At 46.0% G+C, this 25241-nt stretch overlaps 2 protein-coding genes across 3 annotated transcripts in view; one reads left to right on the top strand and one right to left on the bottom strand.

Annotated features, from left to right (window-relative positions):
• The first annotated feature begins 1801 nt into the window (after positions 1-1801).
• HMGCS2 (3-hydroxy-3-methylglutaryl-CoA synthase 2) lies at positions 1802-21281 on the top strand. 2 transcript variants are annotated; one of them, XM_040471474.1, is made up of 10 exons: positions 1802-1974; positions 6277-6731; positions 10197-10322; positions 10909-11073; positions 12513-12678; positions 14752-14922; positions 16208-16314; positions 16914-17039; positions 18762-18873; positions 20921-21281. In XM_040471474.1, the coding sequence occupies exons 1-9, from the start codon at positions 1871-1873 to the stop codon at positions 18866-18868; spliced, it is 1527 nt and encodes a 508-aa protein (XP_040327408.1). In that variant the 5' UTR covers positions 1802-1870; the 3' UTR covers positions 18869-18873; positions 20921-21281. The 2 variants fall into 2 exon arrangements, with proteins under 2 accessions (XP_040327408.1, XP_040327409.1); XM_040471475.1 differs by lacking the exon at positions 10909-11073.
• Positions 21282-24851: 3570 nt separating this feature from the next.
• Positions 24852-25241, bottom strand: part of PHGDH (phosphoglycerate dehydrogenase) — a 32331-nt gene continuing 31941 nt past the window's right edge. Inside the window, exon 12 of the mRNA XM_040471473.1 lies at positions 24852-25159. Within this exon, the coding sequence (XP_040327407.1) occupies positions 25005-25159 (155 nt within the window). The 3' untranslated portion in view covers positions 24852-25004. The remainder of the gene's footprint in view (positions 25160-25241) is intronic.

The following is a 25241-nucleotide window of genomic DNA, read 5'->3' as shown; positions in this document are numbered from 1 at the left end:
TGGTGATGCACCACAGGGAATCTGAGCTGCAGAAAGAGAGAAAAGAGGTGATTTAGAGGTATGATAAATGGCAAAAAGATGGAGTAGCCAATGGTGGTCCCAGTGGGAGAAGAATGTGGGGGTTCTTTAAAAGTGAGCTGGGAAGATACGGTTTCTAATATGGTTATTAGAAATTAAGCTCCATGAAATTAAAATTTAGGATGTAATATGGATACTCTACTGATATGGTCAGGAGTATGAGTGCACAGTGGGAGGGCTAAAGGCATGTGAAGGACAATGTCATAGAAGTGGGAACTTAGTGAAAAGTTGGAGTGGATTACCTAGGCTGACATCTTCATGAATGTTGAGAGAATTGATGTGGACAGGCAGGCAGTGATCCATGTGGTTCAATCCTCATGAACGAGGGGAGTGGAGCAAGATTGTCAGTTGACTTCAAGAAGGAAGGGTGTGGGCTTGAAGAAAGTGGGGCTTTTGAGAGGAGGGAGAGGAAAAATTCTCCGGAAGTATCAATGCAGAGCAAAGAGGACATGTGCCTTATTCTGAGCACTGTGGTACCTAGAGTAACGGAGGCAGGGGGGTGGATATGACCGGGCTGGCAAAGAGCCCAACCACCATTTGAAAACTGTAGGTTGAGACAGAGCAAGAAACAAAGGTCATTTTCAGAAAAGAAATTGGAAATGAAGAATTTTGACTGATGACAGAACTTTGCCAAAGGCTGAGTGTTGGGGCACGGGTGACAGAGTGAGTGGGGAGATCGGGTTAGGGCAGTAACGCACCAAGGTGTATGGAGGCAAGAATCTAAACATGATGGAAGACCCAGGAGACTTAGACTTCTGGAAGGTCTCTGTCTGTAGGCAAATGAAGTCACCTCTGATTCCTCTAAAACAAGAACCACTCTGGCTCTTCTCCATGCCTTCCACAGAGTCGAGTTAGGGAAGTTTACTGAGTGAACCAGTGAATGAATGCGTGACCTTTGTAAAATACAGGGAAAGACTGGTGCCATGAGAGAGGGGTGGAGGGAACAATTCACTGCAAGGTCAGATGGCAGGAGCCTTTTTATGGAGAAGTAGAAGAGTAGAGTGGAAAGACCAGAATCGGGAGTCAAAAGGCACAGTTGAGTCCCTAATCTGTCACTTAGGTCTTGGGGAAAGTCGTGTCATCTGACTAAATATCACTGGCCTCATCTGTAAAGTGGGCCTTTCCTGGGGAGCCCCTTTGGGGGTCCCATACTTCTATGGCAACACCTCTTGAAGTTGACTTGAAGATTGTGTAGAGCTATACACGTGCAAGAGTGATGGTAAAGAGAGGAGAGGTAGAGCTGAGTCCACATCCTCTCTACTCCCAGCCCTTTGCCTGTATGCCAACATCCACTCCCAACTACTCTTAGAACATTCATCCTTTTGGTTTTGAAAGATGTCCCTCATTATGCATAACATATTAAAATAATAACTGCTAACTCCACAGAGAGCATTCTGGAACAATAAGCAAGAATAGCTCAGATGAGAAGCCCGGGTCCAAGACAGGCCAGGTGGTGTTACCTCAGGATGTGCGGCAAGGACCATCACAGCCCCATGACGTGGCTGGCTATAAATAAGGCTGAGAAAGGAGGGATCAGAGCCATCCACTCCCACACATGCCCAGGCTCACGGCAGCTACATACAAGTTGGAGAGATGATGTTTGTCTTCGACTCTCCCATGTTCTGAGTGAGAACTTTGGCCCAGTTTTAGAAGCCAAATGAGCCTTGATAAGCAGGGGTGGGTGGGGCTTCCAGAGGCAGGAATCTCAGAGTTCTATAAAGCCTAACGGGGCACCTCTCGGTAACTCTCCCAAGGACTGTGAATTGCTGGCTTTCTGCTTATTTCTCTGGAAATGCAACGGCTGTTGACTTCAGTGAAGCGGGTCTTGCAAGTGAAGAAAGCAATGCAGGAAGCCTCGCTCTCACCTGCTAGCCTTCTCCCAGGAGCCCACCAAAGGTGAGTCACATTGTTCCCAGGGACTGTTGCAGGCCACTCTTTGAGAAGGGTCGTGGTACCAGTAAAAGATGGGCAGAGGGCTGCCTTGAGGAAAAGCTCGGTAGAATCCCAGTGAAAAGCAGGCAAGGCTTGTGCACAGCCTTAGATAGGCAAGTTAACCCCTTAGGGTCTCAGCTACCTTCTCTCTAAACAGGTGGTCCCTCAGCTGCAGAGCTCCGGGATCCCGAACCTCTGATACCTGTTGTTCACAGATGATGACATCTTTCACTCCCCCAGCTGCACAAAGCAGTGGAAATATCAGTACCAGGGACCCCCCATCATTCTCTTCTCCACCACTGTTTCCACCTTTACCCTGAGCTCCTGCCAAGACCTGCAGCATTCTGTGCCAACTGCAGTGTTAGTCACACCCGCTGCCTCAATCACTGCAGCAAGGTTCCCAATGGACTGGGGATCAGAAGCATGTTTCACTGCTCTCGGATTTCATGAGAAGGGGAAATGGGATGTAAAGATAAGTGTGTGTGCGTGCGCGCATGCGCAGCGGGTTGCGCACAGAAGCACACACGCATACCTTTTATTTGTAAACACTCCTCCGCTTTGGCCCATGTACTTGGAGCCTACCAGCGTTGGTAGTAAAATAACTACAGCTAGCACCTCGGGACCCACTGCGCCGTGGGACTAGCCCATTCCTCCCACACTGCATTCCATGAATACTTAGAAAAATGACTATGATCTAGTGTCTTCCCTTGCCTGGGACCCAGGGAACCTGGCTGTACGAATGTGTAGAGAAGGGCTGATGCTCCTTAAGCTTCTTATTCTCTTACTGATTCTCTGCCATTGTCCACATTCTCCCCCACCCTTTTTAGACAAGTCTAATGTCCCAGCTCAGCATTTAACCTGTTTTTGTATTTGTGAGGAAGGGATTGACCTGGGTGTGCTTGTTTTACTAAGCAACAGTGGGCTTCCCAGAAAGAGACAAACCTCAGAGCTCAACCAACCTGCCTCTCTTTCTGGCATCCTTGGTTCACACTTGGGATCTTTGTTCACATTTCCTTTTTCTGATGTACTCATAGCTCATCCCATTTTCTGTGGCCTGGATGAGCATTAAGCATCCAACTCTTGATCTCAGTCAGCCCAGGTCTGGGTCTCAGAGTCTTGACTTCAAGCCCTGCATTGGGCTCTGCACTGGGCATGAAGCCTACTTTAAAAAAAAGCAACCAACCAAACAAAAAACCCAATCTTTTTTATGGGTCTCTCTGTATTTCTGTCCCTTCCACAACACCAGCTCAAAATCTAACCCAAGAACTGCTCCCATCTTAGCTTATGCTTCACTGCCTGTTAAGGAAGAATCGGGCCTTCCACTTGATGGTCCCCACCTGCTTTTCTCCTGTGCTGTGTTCCTAATCCCCTCCACTCTCCACTCCACAGGAGGGGACTGTGTTCAGTCACCCTCCACTGTGACTGCCGTCCCACCGCCCCCCACCTTCAGTTCTTCATCAGCAGAAGCTCCACTCATCCATCAAGGTTTATCTCCAATGTAGCCTCTTCCACAAAATGTTTCCTGAGCCTTCTACCCATAAGAAATCTCTGCTTCCTCCAAACTCCTGTGGGATTCTGCCTATATCTCTTTTGAGGCCCTTATCACATTCTAACTCTCCGTCGGGGTGTGCATGTATATATGTATGTTTTCGTCTATTCCTCCCACTGGTCAAGGAAGTCCTCAAGAATCTTGACCTCCTCCATGGGGCGCCTGGGTGGCTCAGTCGGTTAATTGTCTGACTTCAGCTCGGGTCATGATCTCACGGTCTGTGAGTTCGAGCCCTGCGTTGGGCTCTGTGCTGACAGCTCAGAGCCTGGAGCCTGCTTCGGATTCTGTGTCTCCCTCTCTCTCTGCCCCTCCCCTGTTCATGCTCTGTCTCTCTCTGTCTCAAAGATAAATAAAAGCATTTAAAAAAAATTAAAAAAAAAAGAATCTTGACCTCCTCTTGTTTTTTGCCTTTCCTTTCTACCTCTACAGCCTCTCCCTAGCACAGTGCCTGACATATAATAGTGAATTCTGGAACACAAGAGAAGGAGGAGAGATGGAATAAAGAAATAAAAGCTTAATGCATATTCTTGAACCAAGCAACCTCCTCAGAACAAAACCAGTTTTAAATGAAATAAAGTGATTACTCTCTGGAGAAAATGCAAGATTAAAAGGGCCCTCTTAACTCCAGTGGTCTGATGTTTCTGGAAGCCTCTACATGTTAACTTTTCTTCAAGGCTCTGGAATCCATTTCCAGAAATAGCTCCCTACTAAGATCATTACAAAAGCTACCAAGTGGCTGATTCTTGGAACCTTTCCTTGAAAGCTGAGATTTCTAATTGGAAAGAGAGGGAGGAAGGGAGCTTAGAGAAGGCAGAATGAAAACAAGTCTGAGGGGAAAGCTAGCCAAGCACAAGACCAGTGCTGGCTAACCATTAGCTCCAACGTACTAGGGAAGATACTCCACAAATATTTGATAGTACAAACTCCAATTATTTGGGAGGAACACCAAATAAATAGGGTAGATAACTAAATTCCAAACCTCTCTTGTCAGAAATGGATGAACATTTATACTTTGCCTCACTGTTTTGTGATCCTGTGACCCACTTTGCCTCACAGCACTTCAAAGTGACCTTTCTGATGGGAGAACTGGGGTTTACCAGAAGCCCAGAATCCTCAAGCTGATTGACAAATGCACTCAACCTGAGCTACAGTTATGGCGGCATACAGCTAAATGTATAAGCCTGTGGAGCCATTCTGCCCCTCACCATGGTCAGGAATTCTGTAGCCAGATATGAGTCAAAGGACCCTAGTGGCCCTCGTGAGTGCCTTGGTGACACCCAAGGTGGTGAAAGGACAGGGTATTTCTAACACATGAGTAACTATGAAGGTACTCTGAGCACATCACTTCACCAATGTATGCCATGATTTGACCATCTGTAAAAGGAAGAACATCACTAAATTTGCCAGATTTCAGGTACTTTCGTGTGTGAACAGATGGAGGTGGACCTGGTGAGCTCTGTACTTGTAGCTGGAAGGAGAAACTCCAGAATTTCACCAGGGATATTAGCAGTCAGGATTAAAGCAAGGTGGGTAGGTCCAGGAAAGAAACAGATTATCTCTTTCCTCTTCCACTGTCTCCTTCCCCATTTCCTCTCTGTTCCATTTAGAATTATTCTCTCTGTCTTCCATATTCTCACAGCATTTGCTTCTTACACTATGTATTTAGCTGTAAAATGCCTGCCTCTTCCATTAGACTGTGCTCTCTTGGTGGGCACAAAGGATGTCGTCTTCACTACTGGGCATCAAGAACATTGTGTGGGATGTGCTCAGTAAATACCGGGAGGCCCAATCAGGAAAAGCAGAGAGGATGGAATCAAGCATAAAAGTGCCTTAAAAAGTAGGAAAACAGTAAGTGTGTTCTTGTGAAGTAAAAAGAAAGAAGAAGGGGGAAGGAGGTTAATGAGAGGGGCACCTTAAAAATGAATGAGATTTTTAAAATTATATCCTATGGGGTTTATAACATGTGTAGAAGTAAACCATATCACAATAATAGCTCAAAGCGAGGGAGAGGATAAATGAGGTTAAACTAAAGTATGGTTTTTCACTGTTCAGAAAGTAGAAGTATTAATTTAAGTTAGAGTACAATAAACCAAGCATGTATATTGTAATCTCTCTGAGGTCATTGCTAAACGGAAAAGAGGGGATAAAATGGAATAATAATAAATACTTGCTTAATCCAAAAGAATACAGGAAAGAAGAAATAAAGAAACAAAGTCCATATGAGAGAAATGGAAATAAATAGTGAGATAATAAATTTAATCCCATCTATATTAGTCACCACAATAAATATAATTGGACTAGTTACTCCAACTAAAGCATCAATATTGTAAGACTTTTTAAAAAACAAACAAAAAAGACCTAACTATGTGCTGTTTAGAAGAGATATGTTTTGAATATAAAGACCCTAAGAAGTTAAAAGTATAAAAGGACAGCAAAAGATATACGATGCAAACAGTAATAAAAAAAAAAAAAAAGGCAGCTTTCTTAACATCAGGAAAAGTAGACCTTATGGAAGAAATATCACAAAGATAAAGAGGGACATCTAATAAGGATAAGAGAGTCAAATGGTTACAGAAAGATAACCATCTCAAATTTGCATTCATTTGACAACATAGCTTCAAAATGCAGGAAAAATGGATGAAATAATTGCTGTGTTATATTTTGAGAAGACTGGCTGGAGACCACTTGTAAGATTTTGATTGTTATCTCCACTACAGGTTTTCTACAGTTCCTGCTGTCCCCTTGGCCAAAACAGATACTTGGCCAGAGAACGTGGGGATCCTTGCCTTGGAGGTCTATTTCCCAGCCCAATATGTGGACCAAACAGACCTGGAGAAATATAACAATGTGGAAGCAGGGAGGTACACAGTGGGCTTGGGCCAAACCCATATGGGCTTCTGCTCAGTCCAGGAGGACATCAACTCCCTGTGCCTGACGGTGGTACAGCAGCTGATGGAACGCACGCAGCTCCCGTGGGACTCTGTGGGCAGGCTGGAAGTGGGCACTGAGACCATCATCGACAAGTCCAAGGCTGTCAAAACAGTGCTCATGGAGCTCTTCCAGGATTCGGGCAACACTGACATTGAGGGCATAGATACCACCAATGCCTGCTACGGTGGCACTGCCTCCCTCTTCAATGCTGCCAACTGGGTAGAGTCCAGCTCCTGGGATGGTAGGTGCTGCCTGAGACCTTGTGTAAGACAGGAGCTGGGTTCGAGGTTGGATCCTCAGTTTTGTTTCTTCATTTCCCCAGTGGTTTCATCAGGGAATGAAGGACAACTCATTTATACAGCTGCTGCTGTCATCAACAACTACAATGATGATAACTGCTTAGACTTGTATAGCTTTATACTGTTAATTAGGCAGCATGTTCACATAGCCATTCACTTCCAACAGCCTAGGAAGTGATTTTGATGCCTAGTTTATCGGTGAAAAAATGGAGGGTCCAATATCTTACACCTAGTGTGTGGCAGGGGTGAGATGCCAAACCAAACCCAATATATTCCTCTCTCTTGTAAGCTTCTCTTTAGCCTCTGAGAGACAGAAATTTGTACAAGTTTAGATGTTAAGGGGAAGACACCCTGGTAGAAATAGACCCAGAGAATCACAGGATACACTAGTACACAGAGTATTTCTTCTCTTTCTCCCTTTCCTGGTTACTAGGAAATTGTTTTTTGCTTAACATACGAACATTATCCTGTCTCTTACTTATATTTTCCCTCAAGGATATATTAGAGGATGAACACCTGTTGTGATAGCAAGAAAATGTCCAAGAGAAACAGAACAAGTTGAGAGTTTGAAACCTAGCTCTGTTGATCATTGTTGACAAGTCCCTTAACCACTTTGAGCCTCAGAGTTCTTATTTGGTGACCTGCCTTGCAGGGATGGTAAAAAGACTGTAGAAGAGATCCACAGAGCTGTGAAAGAACATTTCTGTCAAGGCACTTAGTATATTTACTAAGTTGGAAACTAGAGTTTAAAACTGCAGAAACCATAATTAACATTAATTGTAAAGTCTTAATGTTGGCAGGGAACTTAAAGTTTATCTAATCAAATATTCTTTATTTAAAGAGAGGCCAACAAGAGTTGAACTCTTTGCCTCTGATCACACAGCATGGCAGTGCAATTCACACATCCATTCAGTATTGATTCTGACTGTTCTGTGTAGCCTCACCATCAAAGGTTCCATTGACTTGGGATGTCCCAGCCCCTACATCATCAAATCTGTTCTTACAATGCTTCTCCTACTTGGCACTTATATTATTGCCTGTCCAGCAACCCCTACTTCTGTCATCACCAATATTTCCAGTCAAGCATTTAGTTGGAGAATAGAAATGAAGGGCAAGGGACACTCACCAACCTTTAACCAAAACTCAGAACCTTGTTCAGGAATATCATAAGCTTCAAGCATGTCATTTCAAATGAGTAGATTCTGCTGAGTGGCAGCATACTCCACAGGAGGGTATCCTTCTTTAACATGATGTCTTGGTCAGAGGGAGGAAAAAAAACTACTGAGATGTGAATCATTTTGTATCAAAACAAAAGCGTATTTAAACTTTAGCCTAATGGCAACCACCAAGACTAGACAAAATCAGTGTAGGTGGGATTTCTGCTTTGACCTGGCCAACGTTCCACCTGGGGTCCCTCAGATGGACAGAGATGGTTCTGGGACTTACCAGGAATTTCAGAATCACTCCAGAGAGACAGCAGGGTATGAGGGAAGGAAAAAGTCGTATAGCCTCAGATTGTCCAGCAGACTTCAATTTTTGCTCTTTTTTTTTCCTCAGTGAAAGTAATTGAAATTTATAATTAAAAAATATACACATACACAAAAGAGTGGACAGTGAAGAAAAAGTTCCCTTTCGACACCCCATTATCACTTTCCAGAATTTCACGCTAACGGTTTCTATATATTCTTCCAGAATTTTTCTATGTACTTCCGAGCATACACATAAGTATTCAGTTTTAGTTTTTAACATTGTACATATTATTCCTCATCTCCATGATGTCTTAGAGGTCATTTTATATCAATATATATAAGGTCTACTTCATCTTTGAAAAGCCTTATAATATTCTATTGATGAATATGCCAAACTTTATTTAATTGGTCCCATATTGATAGATCTTTAGGCGGTGTATTTTTTACAATTATACAAAAATGTTTTATTTTTTAATTAGAGAGAGAGAGAGCCTGCAAGTGGGAGAGAGGGGCAGAGGGAGAGAGAGAGAATCTTAAGCAGGCTCTATGCTCAGTGTGTAACCCAATGGAGGGCTCAATCCCACAACCCTGGGATCATGACCTGAGCTGAAATCAAAGTCAGCTGCTTAACCGATTGATTGAGCCACCCAGGTGCCCTTAAAAAAATGTTTTAATGAACATTGTATAATAGCTTGTGATAATGTGGTAAGAATAAGTTCTTAGAAATGGAGTTGCTTCATATGTTGATTTGAAAGTTTAATAGAGGGGCACCTGGGTGGCTCAGTCAGTTGAACCTCTGACTCTTGATTTCAGCTCAGGTCATGATCTCACGGTTAGTGAGATTGAACCCTGTATCAGGCTCTGCGCTGACAGAGCAGAGGCTGCTTGGGATTCTCTCTCTCCCTCTCTGTCCCTCTCCCGCACACATACACACTATCTCAGAATAAATAAATAAACTTTTAAAATAAATAAATAAAAGTTCGATAGAATGTGCCAAATTGTTCTTCAAGATGTACTAAAAAGTACATTCTTATAATACATATTATCAAACTTTCAATCATTGTCAACTTAATAGGGAAAAATAAGAATTTGTCTTTTTTTTTCATTATAAGAGAACTTCAATATTTTTTGGGATGTTCATTGGCCGTTCTCCTATTACATACCTTGTTTTTTTTATGAGACTTTTATAAATGAAAGAAAATAGCTTTTTGTTGATTTTAAATATTGTAAATATGTCCCCAGTTTGAGCTTGTTTCTTTTTTTTTATTTTTTTAATGTTTATTTATTTTTGAGAGAGACAGAGACAGAGCGTGGGGCGGGGGGCAGAGACAGAGACACAGAATCTGAAACAGGCTCCAGGCTCAGCTGTCAGCACAGAGCCTGACGCAGGGCTCAAACTCACGGACCGTGAGATCATGACCTAAGCCGAAGTCGGACACCCAACCGACTAAGCCACCCAAGCTCCCCTGTCTGAGCTTGTTTCTGATAAAAAGTTTGAATTTTTAGATAGCCAAATTTATTAATCTTTTCTTTAACAGCTTCTAAATACTTTTTTTTTATAGTTTCCAAACTATATATAAACTATATATAAAACAATATTTTTGTTGTTGGGGATGGAGTTGGGAGTTGTTTGAATTCTTAAAAGAAGGTTCTTGGGTTTCAGTGAATTTGTGTTGGAATCCTGACCCTAAACCCTTATCATACTATCTATTAGCTGTGTGCCTTGGCCAAGTGACTTAAGTTCCTTGGGCCTCAATTTCTTTGTCTATAAAGAGGGAATAACTGTACCTGATATATAGGCTTATTGTGAGAGCAGGGATATTTGTTTTTGTTCACTGGTCTATCTTCATTACCTAAAATTGTGCCTGGGTCATAGAAAGCACCCCATCTACTCAAGATTTGGTAGGGATGATAATTACATCTTGTCTCTCATTACAGGTCGCTATGCAATGGTGGTCTGTGGAGACATTGCAGTCTATCCCAGTGGTAACGCTCGTCCCACAGGTGGGGCTGGAGCCGTGGCCATGCTGGTTGGACCCAAGGCCCCTCTGGCCCTCGAGAGAGGTCTGTGATAAACTGTGGATATGTGGTACAAAGAGACTGTGCATGCATAGTCAAATACATAGCTCCCAATCCCAAACTGGCATACTCACTATGCAGAGCTAAAGTATGGATTTGAGGATGACATTGCTTGCCTTCAAAAGGCTGTATGTACTGGGGAGCAAAGGGCAGGGAGGAAGGGAAGAGAGGGATCGGTGAGCTTTCCTCTTCTGCACAATCACACATGGGGATAATGATGCATGGAACGAGTGGCATTGATGCTGTAGATGAGGACCCTTAAGGAGCTAGACTGGCAACTGAATATGAAAGAAGATAATTGGGTATGAGGAGAAAGGTTCTCCCTTGAGACTTTTGGCATCTATTCCAGATTTTAAGCCTGTATAAGTATGGAAAGGGAAATATACATCTCATGCCATAAGAGCAACAATCTTTTCAACTTCCTTTGAATGTGTGAGGGATGTTGAGTGGGTTCAGGCTTGAGCATGAGACAGAGGAAGACCAAGAAATTATTGGCACATGGTTCCCCTATCCTCTCTGCTCTGTGGGGACTGCATTGCACAGTCCTGAATCCCTCTGTGTGCCTTGCCAGGGCTTAGGGGAACCCACATGGAGAACGTATACGACTTCTACAAACCAGATGGGGCTACAGAGTACCCAATGGTGGATGGGAAGCTCTCCATCCAGTGCTACCTACGGGCCTTGGACAGATGTTACACATTATACCGTCAAAAAATCCAGAACCAGTGGAAGCAAGGTATGGGGCTCAGAGGGTAGAAAATGGGGACTCTTATTTCCATGGGGCCAAGGGTTTGTCCTAAAAGCTTAAGACAAGGTTTCTTCTCTCCTCCAAAAATGATCTCAAGAGAATTGCTTCATGTAATTCCTTTGACACCCTTTGACACCCTGTAAGTCATCGAGAGTGAAAGTACCCTTCCTCTGACACCCTTCCATGGGTCTATGCTTAAGTCCATCTGGAAGCCATCCAAATTCATGTATGAAGTTAAATGAAAGAAAGGAAGCAATTCAGAACCAAAGCCACCAGTAGGAAACCAGTGGGTGTCAGCCACCTGGGGAGGTACTGTGGTGAGTCAGAATAACCACCTCCTACTGGGGCTAGGATTTGTTTCTGTTGAAGCCAGGAGTGATTTGACTCATGATTTGTAGTTTGCTACCTCTTGAAGTCTGGTTGATGTTGAAAAATCTGACCTCTATTTTTGGTACACTAACATATTAGTGCTGAAAAATCTGACCTCTATTTTTGGTACACTAACGTATTAGTGATTTGTCTTTGGATGGTAATGTTACAAGTTAATTTTATTTTCACCTTTAGTTTCTGAGTTTTCCTGCTAAGAAAACATGTACCGCTTTCGTAATCCGAAAAGAAACAAACTTCAGCTTAAAAATACAGAGCAATCTACTTTAAAGAAAATACAAGGGTTCTTAACTGCGTACTCCTGCCCAGATAAGCATCAGGGTAGGAAAAGGCATGTACAAAAGTGCCAGAGCACGGATGCTCTAGGGGTGGCCTAAGGAGCCACTTCTTGACCCTTTCCACCACGCTGAGAGGAATGCCAGCTGCCACCGACCCCAGGGGTTAAGCAGTCCACCTGGACCTCTCTACCTCCCGTCCACTATAAAATCCCTCTTGGCTAATTACTCTCACCAGCTCGGAATCCTTTTGGCATTCTAATTTTGCTCCTTAACCTCGTACGAAATTTGATTGATGCTGCTTTGACTCTCAGCACTAAATTATAAACACTCCTAAGGGCAGAGGGCACATTGCCCTCCTCCTTGGAGTGAGAGAGACAGTCTGGGGTGTAGAGTCAGAGACATCAGAACCTAAATCCAAAGTCAGCCATTTTCAAGATGGGTAATCTTGGACACATGCCCTAGCTTCATATTTTAGAGACTCTGTTTCCTCCTCTGAAAAATAGAGAAAGTAATGCAACAGTAGTTTGATTTGGAGGAATTATCTGTCAGAAAGGTTGGCAACAGTAGAGAGGAAGAAAATATTTGTTTCTCTCACTTCTTCCTTTATAAGTAAGTGCTTAGCAGAATGCTCATTAAGTGAATGAACAAACCCATGTGGGTTGCTGGAGGCTGTGAGTCCCTCAGCACACTTAGGTCGCGGGACACAGGTCTAAATGGCTCATCTGCCATGGCACATCCTTGCTTTCACATTTCCTCTTCCAGCTGGCATCAATCGGCCTTTCACTCTCGATGACTTACAGTTTATGATCTTTCACACGCCCTTCTGCAAGATGGTCCAGAAATCTCTGGCTCGCCTGATGTTCAATGACTTCCTGTCAGCCAGCAGCAACACGAAGACCAGCCTGTATAAGGGGCTGGAGGACTTCAGGTGAGTCCTCTTTGGGGGAACCTAGAGGTTCGTGAGGGCTGAGGAAAGAGGAGGTTTCTGCACGTCTAGGCAGCCATGGGGGGAGAAGGGGCAATCCTCCAACACAATACCAATGACACGGAGTCCACGAGTTATTGGGTAATGGTCTGCATAGCGCCCTCCTCCTTTTATCTCAGGGAGCACAGGGCGTTTGCCAGCACCTCGAGATCAAGTGGCTATGAGAAGCTTCAGAGAATAAGAAAAAAAGGGGAAAGGGAGTGTGGCTAAATCATTCAGTCAAGAAACATTTTAAAAAAAATTTCTAATGTTTATTTATTTTTGAGAGAAAGGGAGACAGAGCATGAGCGGGCGAGGGGCAGAGAGAGAGGGAGACACAGAATCTGAAGCAGTTCCAGGCTCTGAGCTGTCAGCACGGAGCCTGACTCAGGGCTCGAACCCACAAACCGTGAGATCATGACCCTACCCGAAGTCCAAAACTTAACCGACGGAGCCACCCAGGTGTCCCAAGTCAAGAAAACATTTTATGAACATCAGCTATGCGTCAGGCATCATTACTAAACTCTAAGGACACCAGAATGAATGTGACTCCCTGGTCCCTGCCTTGAGGATCTTACAGAAACACCTAGAAGCAGATAATCACAGTATGGGATGGCAACTTCAGGAGCATCAGGCCTCATTCTCACTTGCCTTTGGTTTAATGTCTCACTTGTTGCCTCAATATCCTCCACCTATGAAATGGAGATAGTCTAGTTCACCCCCTTAGAAGAGTACTAGTTATTGAGGCATCACTCCAAGACATTTAGAAAAGAAGACTCTTCAATATACAGTTCCCACTGGGAAGAAAATATTCCCTTTTATTCTTGGTAGCTGTTTTTTTTCAGGTTTTGGTGCATTCTACCAACACTTGCCCCTACTGCTGACCTACTGCCCCTACTAACCTCACCACTAACTAAAATATCAAAATTAGCACAAACACTGCTTCTAAGACCCATGTCTTAGATCCATGTCTTAGAAGTAGTGTTTCTGTCCCATGAAAAACAAAATTCTAATATACACCAAAGGTAATAGATTACTGTCTTTAATATATGAAAGCCTCATCAACAATAAGATAAACACCCTGATAGAAAATGGAGAAAAAGATACGGACCAGAAATTTTCTCAAAGAAGAAGTGCACATAATCCTATTTTTCACCGTGTGCACTCAGTGGCAACAAATCTAAGCGAGTTACCATTTTCCTTACATAGCTGTTTTAAAATTTGAACACCCAGAAGTGACAAGGCTCTGGGAAGACAGGCAACCATGGACGTGTCAACTGACACAAGGACACTGGGGAGAAATAGGAAAACACGAAGCAAAGGCCTTGAAGAGGTGCACACGTTTTGGTTCAGTAAATCCACATGTTTAAGGGAACAGGTAGCTCTTTGCTGTAGTGTTTTCACTGGGGGACAGGCGTGGGGAGAGTAGTTAAGGTAGGGCACGTTGTACCATGACTTGTTCTGCAGCCTTTAAAAATAATGTTATGAGGGGGCACCTGGGTGGCGCAGTCGGTGAAGCGTCCGACTTCAGCCAGGTCACGATCTCGCGGTCCGTGAGTTCGAGCCCCGCGTCGGGCTCTGGGCTGATGGCTCAGAGCCTGGAGCCTGTTTCCGATTCTGTGTCTCCCTCTCTCTCTGCCCCTCCCCCGTTCATGCTCTGTCTCTCTCTGTCCCAAAAATAAATAAACGTTGAAAAAAAAAATTTTTTTAAAATAAATAAATAAAAATAATGTTATGGAAGATGATTTAATGTCATAGGGAAAATTAGCCAGGGAAGCATGATGAGTAGAATGCATAGCATGATTTTATTTTCCATTTAACTATACGAAAGCAGGATGTATTCCGCGAGAACAGTATGACCTAAGTGCTCTCTCTGAATGGTAGGACTCTTAGTGACATCGTTTTTCTTTGTGCTTGTCTGTATTTCCTAGAATTTTATAATAAAAACACGTGCCCCAAAGTCTTCTTTCCAGAAGCTGTTACTTCCCTCCCCTCTTATGCTGTCTCACCTGGCCTGTTTTTCTGGCCGCCTCCCAGGGGGCTAAAGCTGGAAGACACCTACACCAACAAGGACCTGGATAAGGCACTTCAAAAGGCCTCTCTGGACATGTTCAACAAGAAAACCAAGGCCTCCCTCTACCTCTCCACGCACAACGGGAATACATACACCTCATCGCTGTATGGATGTTTGGCCTCCCTTCTGTCCCGGTGAGTACTGTGTCTGGTCCCACCATCTCCCTCCCAACCCACGGTCAGAGGGGTCAACCAAGTTTGGTTCCTCTTCTAGCTCAGAAATGTGTAAGGAAGGAAAGAAAGAAGGAGAGAGAATGAAAGAAACTTGTTTCAAAAGTATATGTATAGGCAGCTTTACTATCGGTATTAAACAATGGTCTCCAACGTGATGTTGTATGATGTCAAGGGATGTGCAAGACCTGCCCGGATGCAGCAAGTATACAGGAGCACTTTTGTGCATGTTTTTATCCCATCCGTTTGAAATCTCTGTACTTAGGAAGAGAGTACACAGCACTCCACTGAGTTAGAGAGCACTTAACTGGTGGTTAAGAGTCAAGCTGTAGAACCTGCAACCTAGGTTCAAATACCACTTATCAGCTTTGACCTTGGAAAAATACTTAACCTCTGTGTGCCTCACTTTCCCCATCTATAAAATGTGTACACTAATAATACCTACCTTTTTGGGTTTTGATGAGTGTTAAATGTCTAAAAGAATTAAGGGCACCTTGGTGGCTTAGTCGGTTAAGCTTCTGACTTTGGCTCAGGTCATGATCTCACGGTCCATGAGTTCGAGCCCCATGTCGGGCTCTGTGCTGACAGCTCAGAGCCTGGAGCCGGCTTCGGATTTTGTGTCTCCCTCTCTCTCTGCCCCTCCCCCGCTTGTACTCTCTCTCTCAAAAATAAATAAACATTAAAAAAATTTTTTTTTTTAAGAATTGAAACAGTAGTGTTCAGCAAGTGCTCAGATGTTATTTGGTATTTCTGTTGATATTCTATTTTGTGGGTTTTATAAGGCGATACCTGTACTATAGTACCTGCATATAACATAGGATATATATAAATGCGTATATATATATATATGAACTCGATCAAATTATTACTGATGAGGGGATGATAAAAAAGTTACACGTGGTGAAACATTACCAGCAAACATGGAAGCCTTGAATTGGTCTGACCTCCAAACTTCCGAGTTCACTGAATTCATCTTGTCCTCATAGGTGAGAAGGAGCCCCTTTCATACCCCCAAATTCCGTTATGCTCATTGTGCCTTCGGTAGCTTGGGTTTAGTTGCTCTCCTCCCGGGAGATTTTCTTCTCTCTGGGCCTATCCCCAGGGTCTTCCAAAGGTCCCTATTTGCGTAGAGAGCCTGGAGCCCATTTCTACTTGCAAGAGGTTGACTAGATTGGGCCGATAGGTTGGTGGCTTATTTGAAGTGCACAGTATAATGCCAATACATTTCTGGGGTTTTCTTTCCCTCTAGGCACTCTGCCCAAGACTTGGCTGGCTCCAGGATTGGGGCCTTCTCTTACGGCTCTGGCTTGGCAGCGAGTTTTTTTTCATTTCGAGTGTCCCAGGATGCTTCTCCAGGTGAGTTCTATCAGGCACTTCTGGTAAGATTCATCTGGTAAAAGAAACCACGCTCTGCCTCATCACTACTGAGGCTCCTATCATGAGAGAACAATGTTGTGATTAAAAGCCAAGGAACTCCCTGAAGGGATTTAAGCAATGGAGTAAGTTTAACTAATGTAGTTGAAGCATTTGCCTGGCTCCTACTTGGACTCGACTGAAGAGAAACAAAGGCGAAAACGGGGGAACAAGTCAGGTCGTTCCAGCAAATGGACGAGGCAAGAAGTAATCAATGGTCATTTGTCACAACCGGTTAAAGGGAAGTTGGTGGGTTTGAGATATCCAATAAATATTTGCTGATTATTTTACGTCAGATGTGATCAGGGGTGCACACGTAAGCACTATGTGGGACATGCCTTGACTGGATGAGTGTGTTTGCTTGTATGTTTTGCTAACATTATGTTTGCTGACCTTTATCATTTCTTGACATGCTAAGCCACACACAGCACTTTCCTTCAGGGTCTGAACTTTCACAGAACCTCGCTGTCTATCGGACTCATGGTCAGCAGCAGTGATAATGACCGTGAAGTAGATTTAACAGTCTGGCCATTGTCTCCCAGGATCCCCCCTGGAGAAGCTGGTGTCCAGTGTCTCAGACCTGCCAAAACGCCTCGCCTCCCGGAAGCGTATGTCTCCCGAGGAGTTCACAGAAATAATGGACCAAAGAGAACAATTCTACCATAAGGGTAAGAAAAAGGGCAGGAAGAGAAAGAGACAGATTTTTGTTCTCAGATTCCATGCCAGGGGCAGAGAGCTGGGGATTCATCGGAAGTCTGGACTACAGCGGGCCAGCGCAAATATGCCTATGATATGATGGGGAGAAAATCTGTTATGTCTAAGGGTGCAAGAATTGAGTGGGGAAGCATTTGGCAGAGTAGAGAAGAGGGGGGAGGCAGCATGTAACTTCCCAGGATAGACTGTAGCTACCCACTCAAAACAGGATACGGGACAGTGTAGTCCCAAGGATACTAGATGCGTGGTCTTGAAAACTGCTATCTGTGTAACAGGTGAAAGAACCCAGACTTTGGAGCTGGATATTCCAATCTAAACTGACCTGTGACAAACATCAGCTCTTTATCTTTGGGGAAACTTTTGAAATCTTAGTTGTCTCATTCTAAAGTCATTACCAGCTTTGCAGGATTGCCAATTGATTAAATGAATTAATGTATATAAATAAGCTATCAACAGATATTACTATCTCTGCCTACCTGCCCCCTTTCCCTAAGAAACATTAAAAAAAAGTATTGCCCCCCCCCTAAAAAAAAGCAACAAAGGAAAAAAAGACAAAAGCTAAAGTTACAACTGGAAAGACCAGATGGTGGTTTAAAAAAATTTTTTTTTAATGTTTATTTATTTTTGAGAGAGAGAGAGTCAGAGCATGAGCAGGGGAGGAGCAGCGAGTGAGGGAGACCCAGGCAGGCTCCAGGCTCTGAGTTGTCAGCACAGAGCCCAATATGGGCTTGAACTCATGAGCCATGAGATCATGACCTGAGCCGAAGTCAGATGCTTAACCGACTAGCCACTCAGGCGGTGGTTTTAAAAACAGTACCAGTTGGGGCGCCTGGGTGGCGCAGTCGGTTAAGCGTCCGACTTCAGCCAGGTCAAGATCTCGCGGTCCGTGAGTTCGAGCCCCGCGTCGGGCTCTGGGCTGATGGCTCAGAGCCTGGAGCCTGTTTCCGATTCTGTGTCTCCCTCTCTCTCTGCCCCTCCCCCGTTCATGCTCTGTCTCTCTCTGTCCCAAAGATAAATAAACGAGATAAATAAACGTTGAAAAAAAAAAAATAAAACAAAAAAACAAAAAAACAGTACCAGAACAAAACATATTTTCTCAGAGACTTGGGACACATGGCTTGCAGTGTGATATGAAAAGGACCACAGAATTCACAGAAATGGGAACGTTCTGGAAAACTTTAGACCTAGTAGTCTGCATGTCTGCAACAGGGGACATGTTAGAATAAAGAAGAAAAACAAAATAAAAACAGGACCCAAGATGAATGCTGACAGACAAAGAACAGAAATACTACAATGCATCAGATCCAGAGAATTTAGGGCTAGGAAGGAAGTGTCTGTTAGAAGCCAGGAAGCTCAAAGGCACACATACCTCAAGCCAGATAGCATTGACAAAAGGACATGATGAGGACTTCAATAGAGGAAGGGTGAGCTTACTGTAGGGAAAGGTCATACTCCTTGAGGAAAAGTTCTAATAGGCAAGCCAAATAGTAGATTCAAGATGGCTGCTTGTGGTTCTTGGGCTGGTCCGGGGCTCTGTTGGTGGGGAGGTAACAGGTGGCCTCACAGCCCCTTGCAGCACAGCCAGGACAGCTTCACCGTGAAGGCATCCCCAAACTATTGTCTCTTCCCCACCCCCATGCAGCCTTCCCTAAGCATTGCTTCTGCTCCCTCCACAGTGAATTTCTCACCACCTGGTGACATAAGCAGTCTGTTCCCAGGCACCTGGTACCTGGAGCAAGTGGATGAGCTACATCGTCGCAAGTACGCCCGGCGACCGGTCTAAAGGTGGTGAGTGATTCTGCAGGGCTGGTGGCACAGAGCTTTTCCTCTTCAGATGCAGTTCCGATAGTGTCACCAGGCCAGACTGGATCCATAGCTCCAAGGTGATCAGAGGTGGGGAGTTTGTACCACGAGGACCACATCAAACTGTTGGGGCTCTTTGCCTTGGAAAGACTAGAGCTGGGGAAGGGCCGTGCTTGAAACTTGGGAATGTCAAAAAAAAAAAAAGGGGGGGGCAACTGGTTTACCCAATCTGCTCACCAGGGGAAGGTCTCCTAGAAGCTTGGCAGAAACCAAGTTAGCATCTATGAGGGGAAGCAGGCTGTGAGCCTGAGCCTGTGGGACTTGTTCTTCCAGCGGGGACAGACCAGTAACAAAGATGAGTGGCTTCAGGAAAGGTACTCACTGGTGTGTTGGGGGCAGATCCATGAAGAAACAGGGTGCTGGGGATTCTGCTGGAGCCAGAAGCTTGGGTGGACGGGAGCCTCACCATGTAGTCCTTCCTGGGGAGGAAGGGGTGAGGTGTGGAAACTCAGCAGGGGATGGGGGTGGGGAGGACAGAAGGGTTCCTGCCAGAGGACTGCCTGAGAAGGGGGCATGGGAGACTTCTTTGGGTGTTTTTAAAAGGAAAATCAAGAATTCCGATTTGGAATCTTGTAGTTCATGGACTCAGACATCTGCCTTCGGTTTATCTTGCAAGTTGGTAAAATGGAGAATGGAAGAGAGAGAAGCAACTTCTGCAACGACCCACAAATCTCAATAAATGCAATCCCCAAACACTTCCTGTGTGTGCACGTGTATAGTTTCCCTCCTTTGGTAGATGAAGGAAGAAGGGTAAAAATGTTTGCGAAGGACAAGGTGTGGAGCAAGGGAAGAAGAGGAAGCCCGCGGGAAAAGGAGACATGCGGATAAAGCAGCAAAACCACAGGATGCAGATGTCCTCGGTTCACACAGCCTGGCCTCCCCTGTGGGGATGTGAAGTGCCAGGCGAGGTGGACAAGGGGCCTGCCGGGCCAGGCCAGCAGGGTGTGGTGGACCCACGAGCTCAGCGAGCAGGGTCACAGACTTTGGCACTGCCTTGGGGTCACTGGTTGCTGGCTTGCTTGTTTGCAGTCTGATTCTTACGGGCTAGTCAATGGCAAAGAGGAGACAGCTGCATGTGTCAAGCTAGTTCAGGCATCAGAAGGAGAGAGAGGGGGGCGCCTGGGGGGGGCCCAGTCGGCTAAGCGTGCGACCTCAGCTCGGGTCACAATCTCACGGTTCATGAGTTCGAGCCCCGCATCAGGCTCTGCATTGATGGTGTGGAGCCTGCTTGGGATTCTCTCTGTCTCCCTCTCTCTCTGCCTCTGCCCCACTCACTCTTGTTCTCTCTCCAAAAAATAAATTAATTAATTAAAAAAAAAAAAAAAAAAGGAGAGAGACAGAAAAATTTGGGACTTTCAAAGGAGAGTTTCCGAATTAGGCTCCCTTCCCATCACGATCCATAAACATGATGCCTCTGAAGAGGAAAGCTGGGGCTCCAGTCATCGTCTCTCTCGTGCTGATAAGTCGTACAAGCGAGGAACCTACCACAATGAAATTTTAGCTGAGTTAGATTTTATGTCAGTGTGGTGCTCTGGGGAGCTCCGTCTCGTCACCATCCAGCCTTGCCAGCCTGCTATTTTTTTTATTATTATTACTTTTTAACGTTTATTTATTTTTGAGAGAGAGACAGAGACAGAGTGCAAGTGGGAGAGGGGCAGAAAGAGAGGGAGACCCAGAATCCGAAGCAGGGTCCAGGCTCTGAGCTGTCAGCACAGCTGAACCACCCAGGCACCCCAACCAGCCCGCTCCTGCATCAGGCAGAATGTGTCCCTTGGCTCCCGTGGCACGGGGCACAGGGGAAGCTCAGGCACCTAGGCTCGGGTCTGGGTGGGCAGCGGAGCTCCCCAGACCTCAGGACCAGGTAGGAGAGCCCCTCTGCATAGCCTCACCTCAGACAAGAAACAGGTACCAGGAGCAAGGGGGGGATGCCCAGGATGAGAGTCGCATTGATGTGGTTCTTTTCTTTCTTTAAATTCTACAGATCCATGGAGTGGTTCCTGAGAAATCGACACCAGCAGAATTTCTGCCCATGGATCATATTTTTAAAAGGCCACTCTTAGATGGAAATGGATTAGATCGGACACAGTAGCCCCCAGAAGCACTGCCCCTGGAGGGTGAGGGGCCATCCTTAGCGCTCTTTATGCCTTTCTCTGCCACAATCACTGTCAAGGGCTTATGGTACTGCAGCGGTCTTCCGGGGAGGAGGGGTTGGAAAGAAGGCCTAGCTCACAATCGCTGCCCTCCAGAACTGTGAAAACATCCAGATAACTTTGCTCATCACAGCTTTGTGGCTGTTTGTATCATTATTAAATTTCTGTGCTGTTATAGCTTCACTCCTTTCTTAAGTTTTTCTGTCAATTTCTAAATTTTATACCGGGAACTTTTTTATTTATCTATTTTTTTACATTTATTTATCTTTGAGAGACAGAGTGTGAGTAGGAGAGGGGCAGAGAGAGAAGGAGACACAGAATTCGAAGCAGACTCCAGGCCCTGAGCTGTTAGCACAGAGCCGGACGTGGGGCGCAAACCCATGAACCGCAAGATCATGACCGGAGCTTAAGTTGGATGCTCAACCGACTGAGCCCCCCAGGTGCCCCTATATAAGCCCATGTAACACAATGCAAAAGTTAGAGGGAGGGACTCGCTTATAGTTCTTGGAAACCAACACAAAACCTGCACCAGCCAACATGCACAGAAGCCTGCTGGACCTTTGGGCTCTGCGGCCCCCAGTCTCCTCACCACACCGCTCCCCCCTCCAGCTGTAAAACTGCTAAGCACACACCTCACACCCTCCCTCTCTCCGTCCAGTTCCACTCTCTGAGAGGCTTAGGGGAAATAGCTTCTGCACCCAGCTTCCTTCCCTGATCTAATGATGCCACCACGCAGAACAGGCTAGAAATGACTTCAAGGGCAACCAAAGCTCCTTGTTCAGGCCTTGCCAGTGTTATCTGGGGCAATAAACACAGGGCAGAGGTTAATACAGCATGCTTTTTACTCCTCCAGCCAAAAAAAAAAAAAAAAGTATTTTGGTAGCTACCAGGGAATTTTTCCACCACAAGATGGTTTGTACCCCCTTGGGTTAGGGCACTGCTTTTTCTAGGCTCCTCATAAAATAGAAGTGGTTCAGGGAGGTGGGACTGAGCTAGGAGAGGTGTGAGAGGGGGACGGAGGACAAGGGGCCTTTTAGAAAGCTTCCTCAGCTGTTCCAGTGAGAAAGGGGTGCTATGAGGCAGAAAAGATGGTTTCCGTTGTTGGGGAGCAGGGCCGGCTGGCAGGGGAGGCGCTAAGGATAGCAGGGCATGGGGCCTGTGGGAATGAGATGCTGAGCCAGCCCACTTCACTGTGTGCCCAAGGCCGTTCGTGTCACAAGAGGCACCAGAAAATCTGAGATAAACCCCGATTTGAGCAGCTAACACAGCATCAGCTGACTTCCCAGCCCTCTCCGGGCGCGTGCTGAACTCCACCGGTTACGCCAGCTGGGGCTATGGCTCAGCAGCCCCTCTTTGCTGAACCCTGCTGCCTGCTCCCCCTCGGCAAGCTGTTTGGGGGCCCTTAGTCTAGTTGGCAATCCTGGCAGGACAACATAAGCCTTTCCTAAGGTCTCTGGAGTGGCGTCTGTAGGCGTGGGGAAAAAACCCTACTCACCGGAGTTCTTGAGATCAGTTTCTGGGCCTTCCTTGCCTTCTATCCAAACGGAGCTCACTGTGGGGTCTTGGTGCTGAAACTGCCTCTGCTGGCCTGAGCAACCAGAACCTTCCATATCACCCGATGCTGGTGCCTGCCTCCACTCAGGAGTCATGTGAACACAATGTGGGCGTGATCATAAAAAGATTTAACAATGAGGATATCAGGATGCCGACCCGTTGAATAGATGCTGCCTGTGCCCTTGGCACACCAGCCGGTTATCAGCCCTGGTTCAACCCAGGGCACCCAGGGTGTCATTGGTCATTGCATCTACTGCGCAGAGGTTCCTGGCCCCATGCAAGTCCCCTCCTTCTCTGAGAGCACTGGGCCTTCCTCTCATGGCTCTGGGAGCACTTCCTTGAAACTGACACCTGCTGGCTGTGAAAAGAGCCCTCCCCACCAACGGAAGGTCAGCACAGGAGGGAAGGATTTTCAGTTGCCCTGTCCCACGTTCACCCTAAAGTCTGCTACTATCATTGGTTTATTTGTCCACAGAGGGCTGGCGGGTAAAGAATTTCCCTGTGTAGGAAAAAAAACCAAATTGCCCTGGGTGACCTGGAGCAGGAAAGAGGATGAAAGGATCACTAGGTAAGGGCACCAAGCCACATTACAGGTGCCTCGAGCAGGAATGCATCACATGACGCATCAACACAGACGTGAAGACTGGCCGGCCCACTGCTTCCATGAGAGAGCTGAAGGCACGCCTCTCCTTCCAGGGCAAGATACACAGGAATGCCATTGCTCTCCAAAGTGAGGATGCCACAAACCACAGAGGGACACCGAGGAATAAACAGCATCCTCTGTGTGGCGCCAGCTGGGTTTGCAAGTCTTGCTTTTATGGATCTGGAAGTTATGTGGATGGTCGTGGGACAAGACGATGCAAGGAAATTGTCCCATGCCTTTTCATGCCACCAAGGCTAGAAAGCCACTTAGAGATGCTCCAATAGTTAGAGTTCCCAGAAGTTGTTCTGACCACCTTTGAGCACCAAGTACGGTGTGTCCAGAGAGTTTCGAAGAAAAACACCGAGACTGAATGTCGAGTTCGAATTTCAACGCACTTTGGAACTTGATCAGTTTCAGCCTGTTTTTCTAGGATCGGTGGCCTCAAGGGAAGGCCTTGTTGATGCATGGGATCCCGTGAAAGAGACTGAGGGAGACCTGCCGTCTACTCTCAAAGAAAGGGACGAAGAAACTCGTATTTACCAAGTGTACTTCCCAGAAACCCCATGTTAATTGCTTTAATCCTCACTGGGGTTCTGAGGCACCCATCCCTCCCCCTGATGAGAAAACAAAGGTTTAGGAGAATTAGACATTCCTTGAAGGCCCACCCTTTTCTCGGAGCACTGCAGACACAGCACAGTCACCATCCCCGGTGGCTCCCCTGGGCCTTTCACTCAATCACAGCACTCAAGAGGCCATAGTGGGGGGTCGCTCCCGCGAATGCCCACCAGCAGCCCTGGGCCAGGCCTTCTCAGTCCAGATGGGAGCCTCAAAAACAGATGCTATTGGGCCCAAGGTAGGTACAGGTCATCTCCTCCTAAAGGGGAGGAACCATCAAAAGGCAAAGCCTTTAGGGTCAGAGAGTGCCATTCTGTCATGTTTCGTGAAAACCATCTTTTTTTTTTTTTTCTTTTTTAAAGTCAAGTAATACACTGTCCAACCCGTTCTGAGCTGGCTTTGTGAACTCGCAAGTATTCTCATGCCTCACACCTTAACTTACTTTCTTCCCCTTATGAAACCTTCCGAACACCTCAGGGATATCACCCTCAGCTCAAATCATGCCTCTTCTGGACTCAACATGAATTCACACACACCTCAGCACACCCAGTGGCCTCTGTGTGCTGTCCCTCCCACTGAACGGTGACTTCTTTGGGAACGGTCTGGGTTTTAAGCTTCCTCCTGGGCAAATCACCTAGCCTGCGTGCGTAACGTGCCCGTTTGAAGAATTCTGTTTTTCCACGTGCACGTATACTCCCAGATGGAAGGGATCTGAAATCCCACAGGATTCTGAAATACCGAGTTTTCTACCTGCAAAAAATGCGCTTGAATAACCTGAGAGACAGACAAGAGAGGGATCCCTCTTCTGAGCACACACCCAGGCATGCACTTTGCTCACCCCAATCTCCCGCCACACCCACTACCCTCCTGCAGCCGAACCTTGCCCACGGCTGCCTGCGGGTGCCCTCTGGTGGCTCTTCAGGGTAATAACAGCAGCGCACTGGCGATCTGGGGTAGGCTTTTTATTGGGTGGTTCTCACTGCTCTACAGAGGTCAGCTGAGGTCTGCAGAGTAAGCAGTGTCGGCCCGAGATGTGGGTCTCCTCTCTCTGTTGGTCACGGTGGGCAGGTTTTCTTCAGAAAAGCCCCCAGGGCTCAGAACTGGAACTGGAAAGCCTCAGTCACATGTTGCTTCCACGCGTCCAGGCTGGGCAGCAGAGAGGAGAGGCCCATGACGTGCCAGGTCTCCCCATTTGACACCATCGAGGTCTGGTAAGACAGCAGCTGCACTCCTGCCTCTGCCAGAAGGCCTGGGAAGTAGACAGACAAACTCCTGGTTGGCACGGGGCATGGGGGAAGAAGCAAGAGACAGGGAGCAGGATTGGAAGTCCT

The sequence above is a fragment of the Herpailurus yagouaroundi genome, unplaced genomic scaffold (genome assembly GCF_014898765.1).
Source record: "Herpailurus yagouaroundi ecotype Mexico unplaced genomic scaffold, PumYag 77, whole genome shotgun sequence".
Lineage (NCBI taxonomy): Eukaryota > Metazoa > Chordata > Mammalia > Carnivora > Felidae > Herpailurus > Herpailurus yagouaroundi.
Note: the sequence above shows the minus strand (reverse complement) of the source record. Positions and strands in the feature narration are given on the sequence as shown.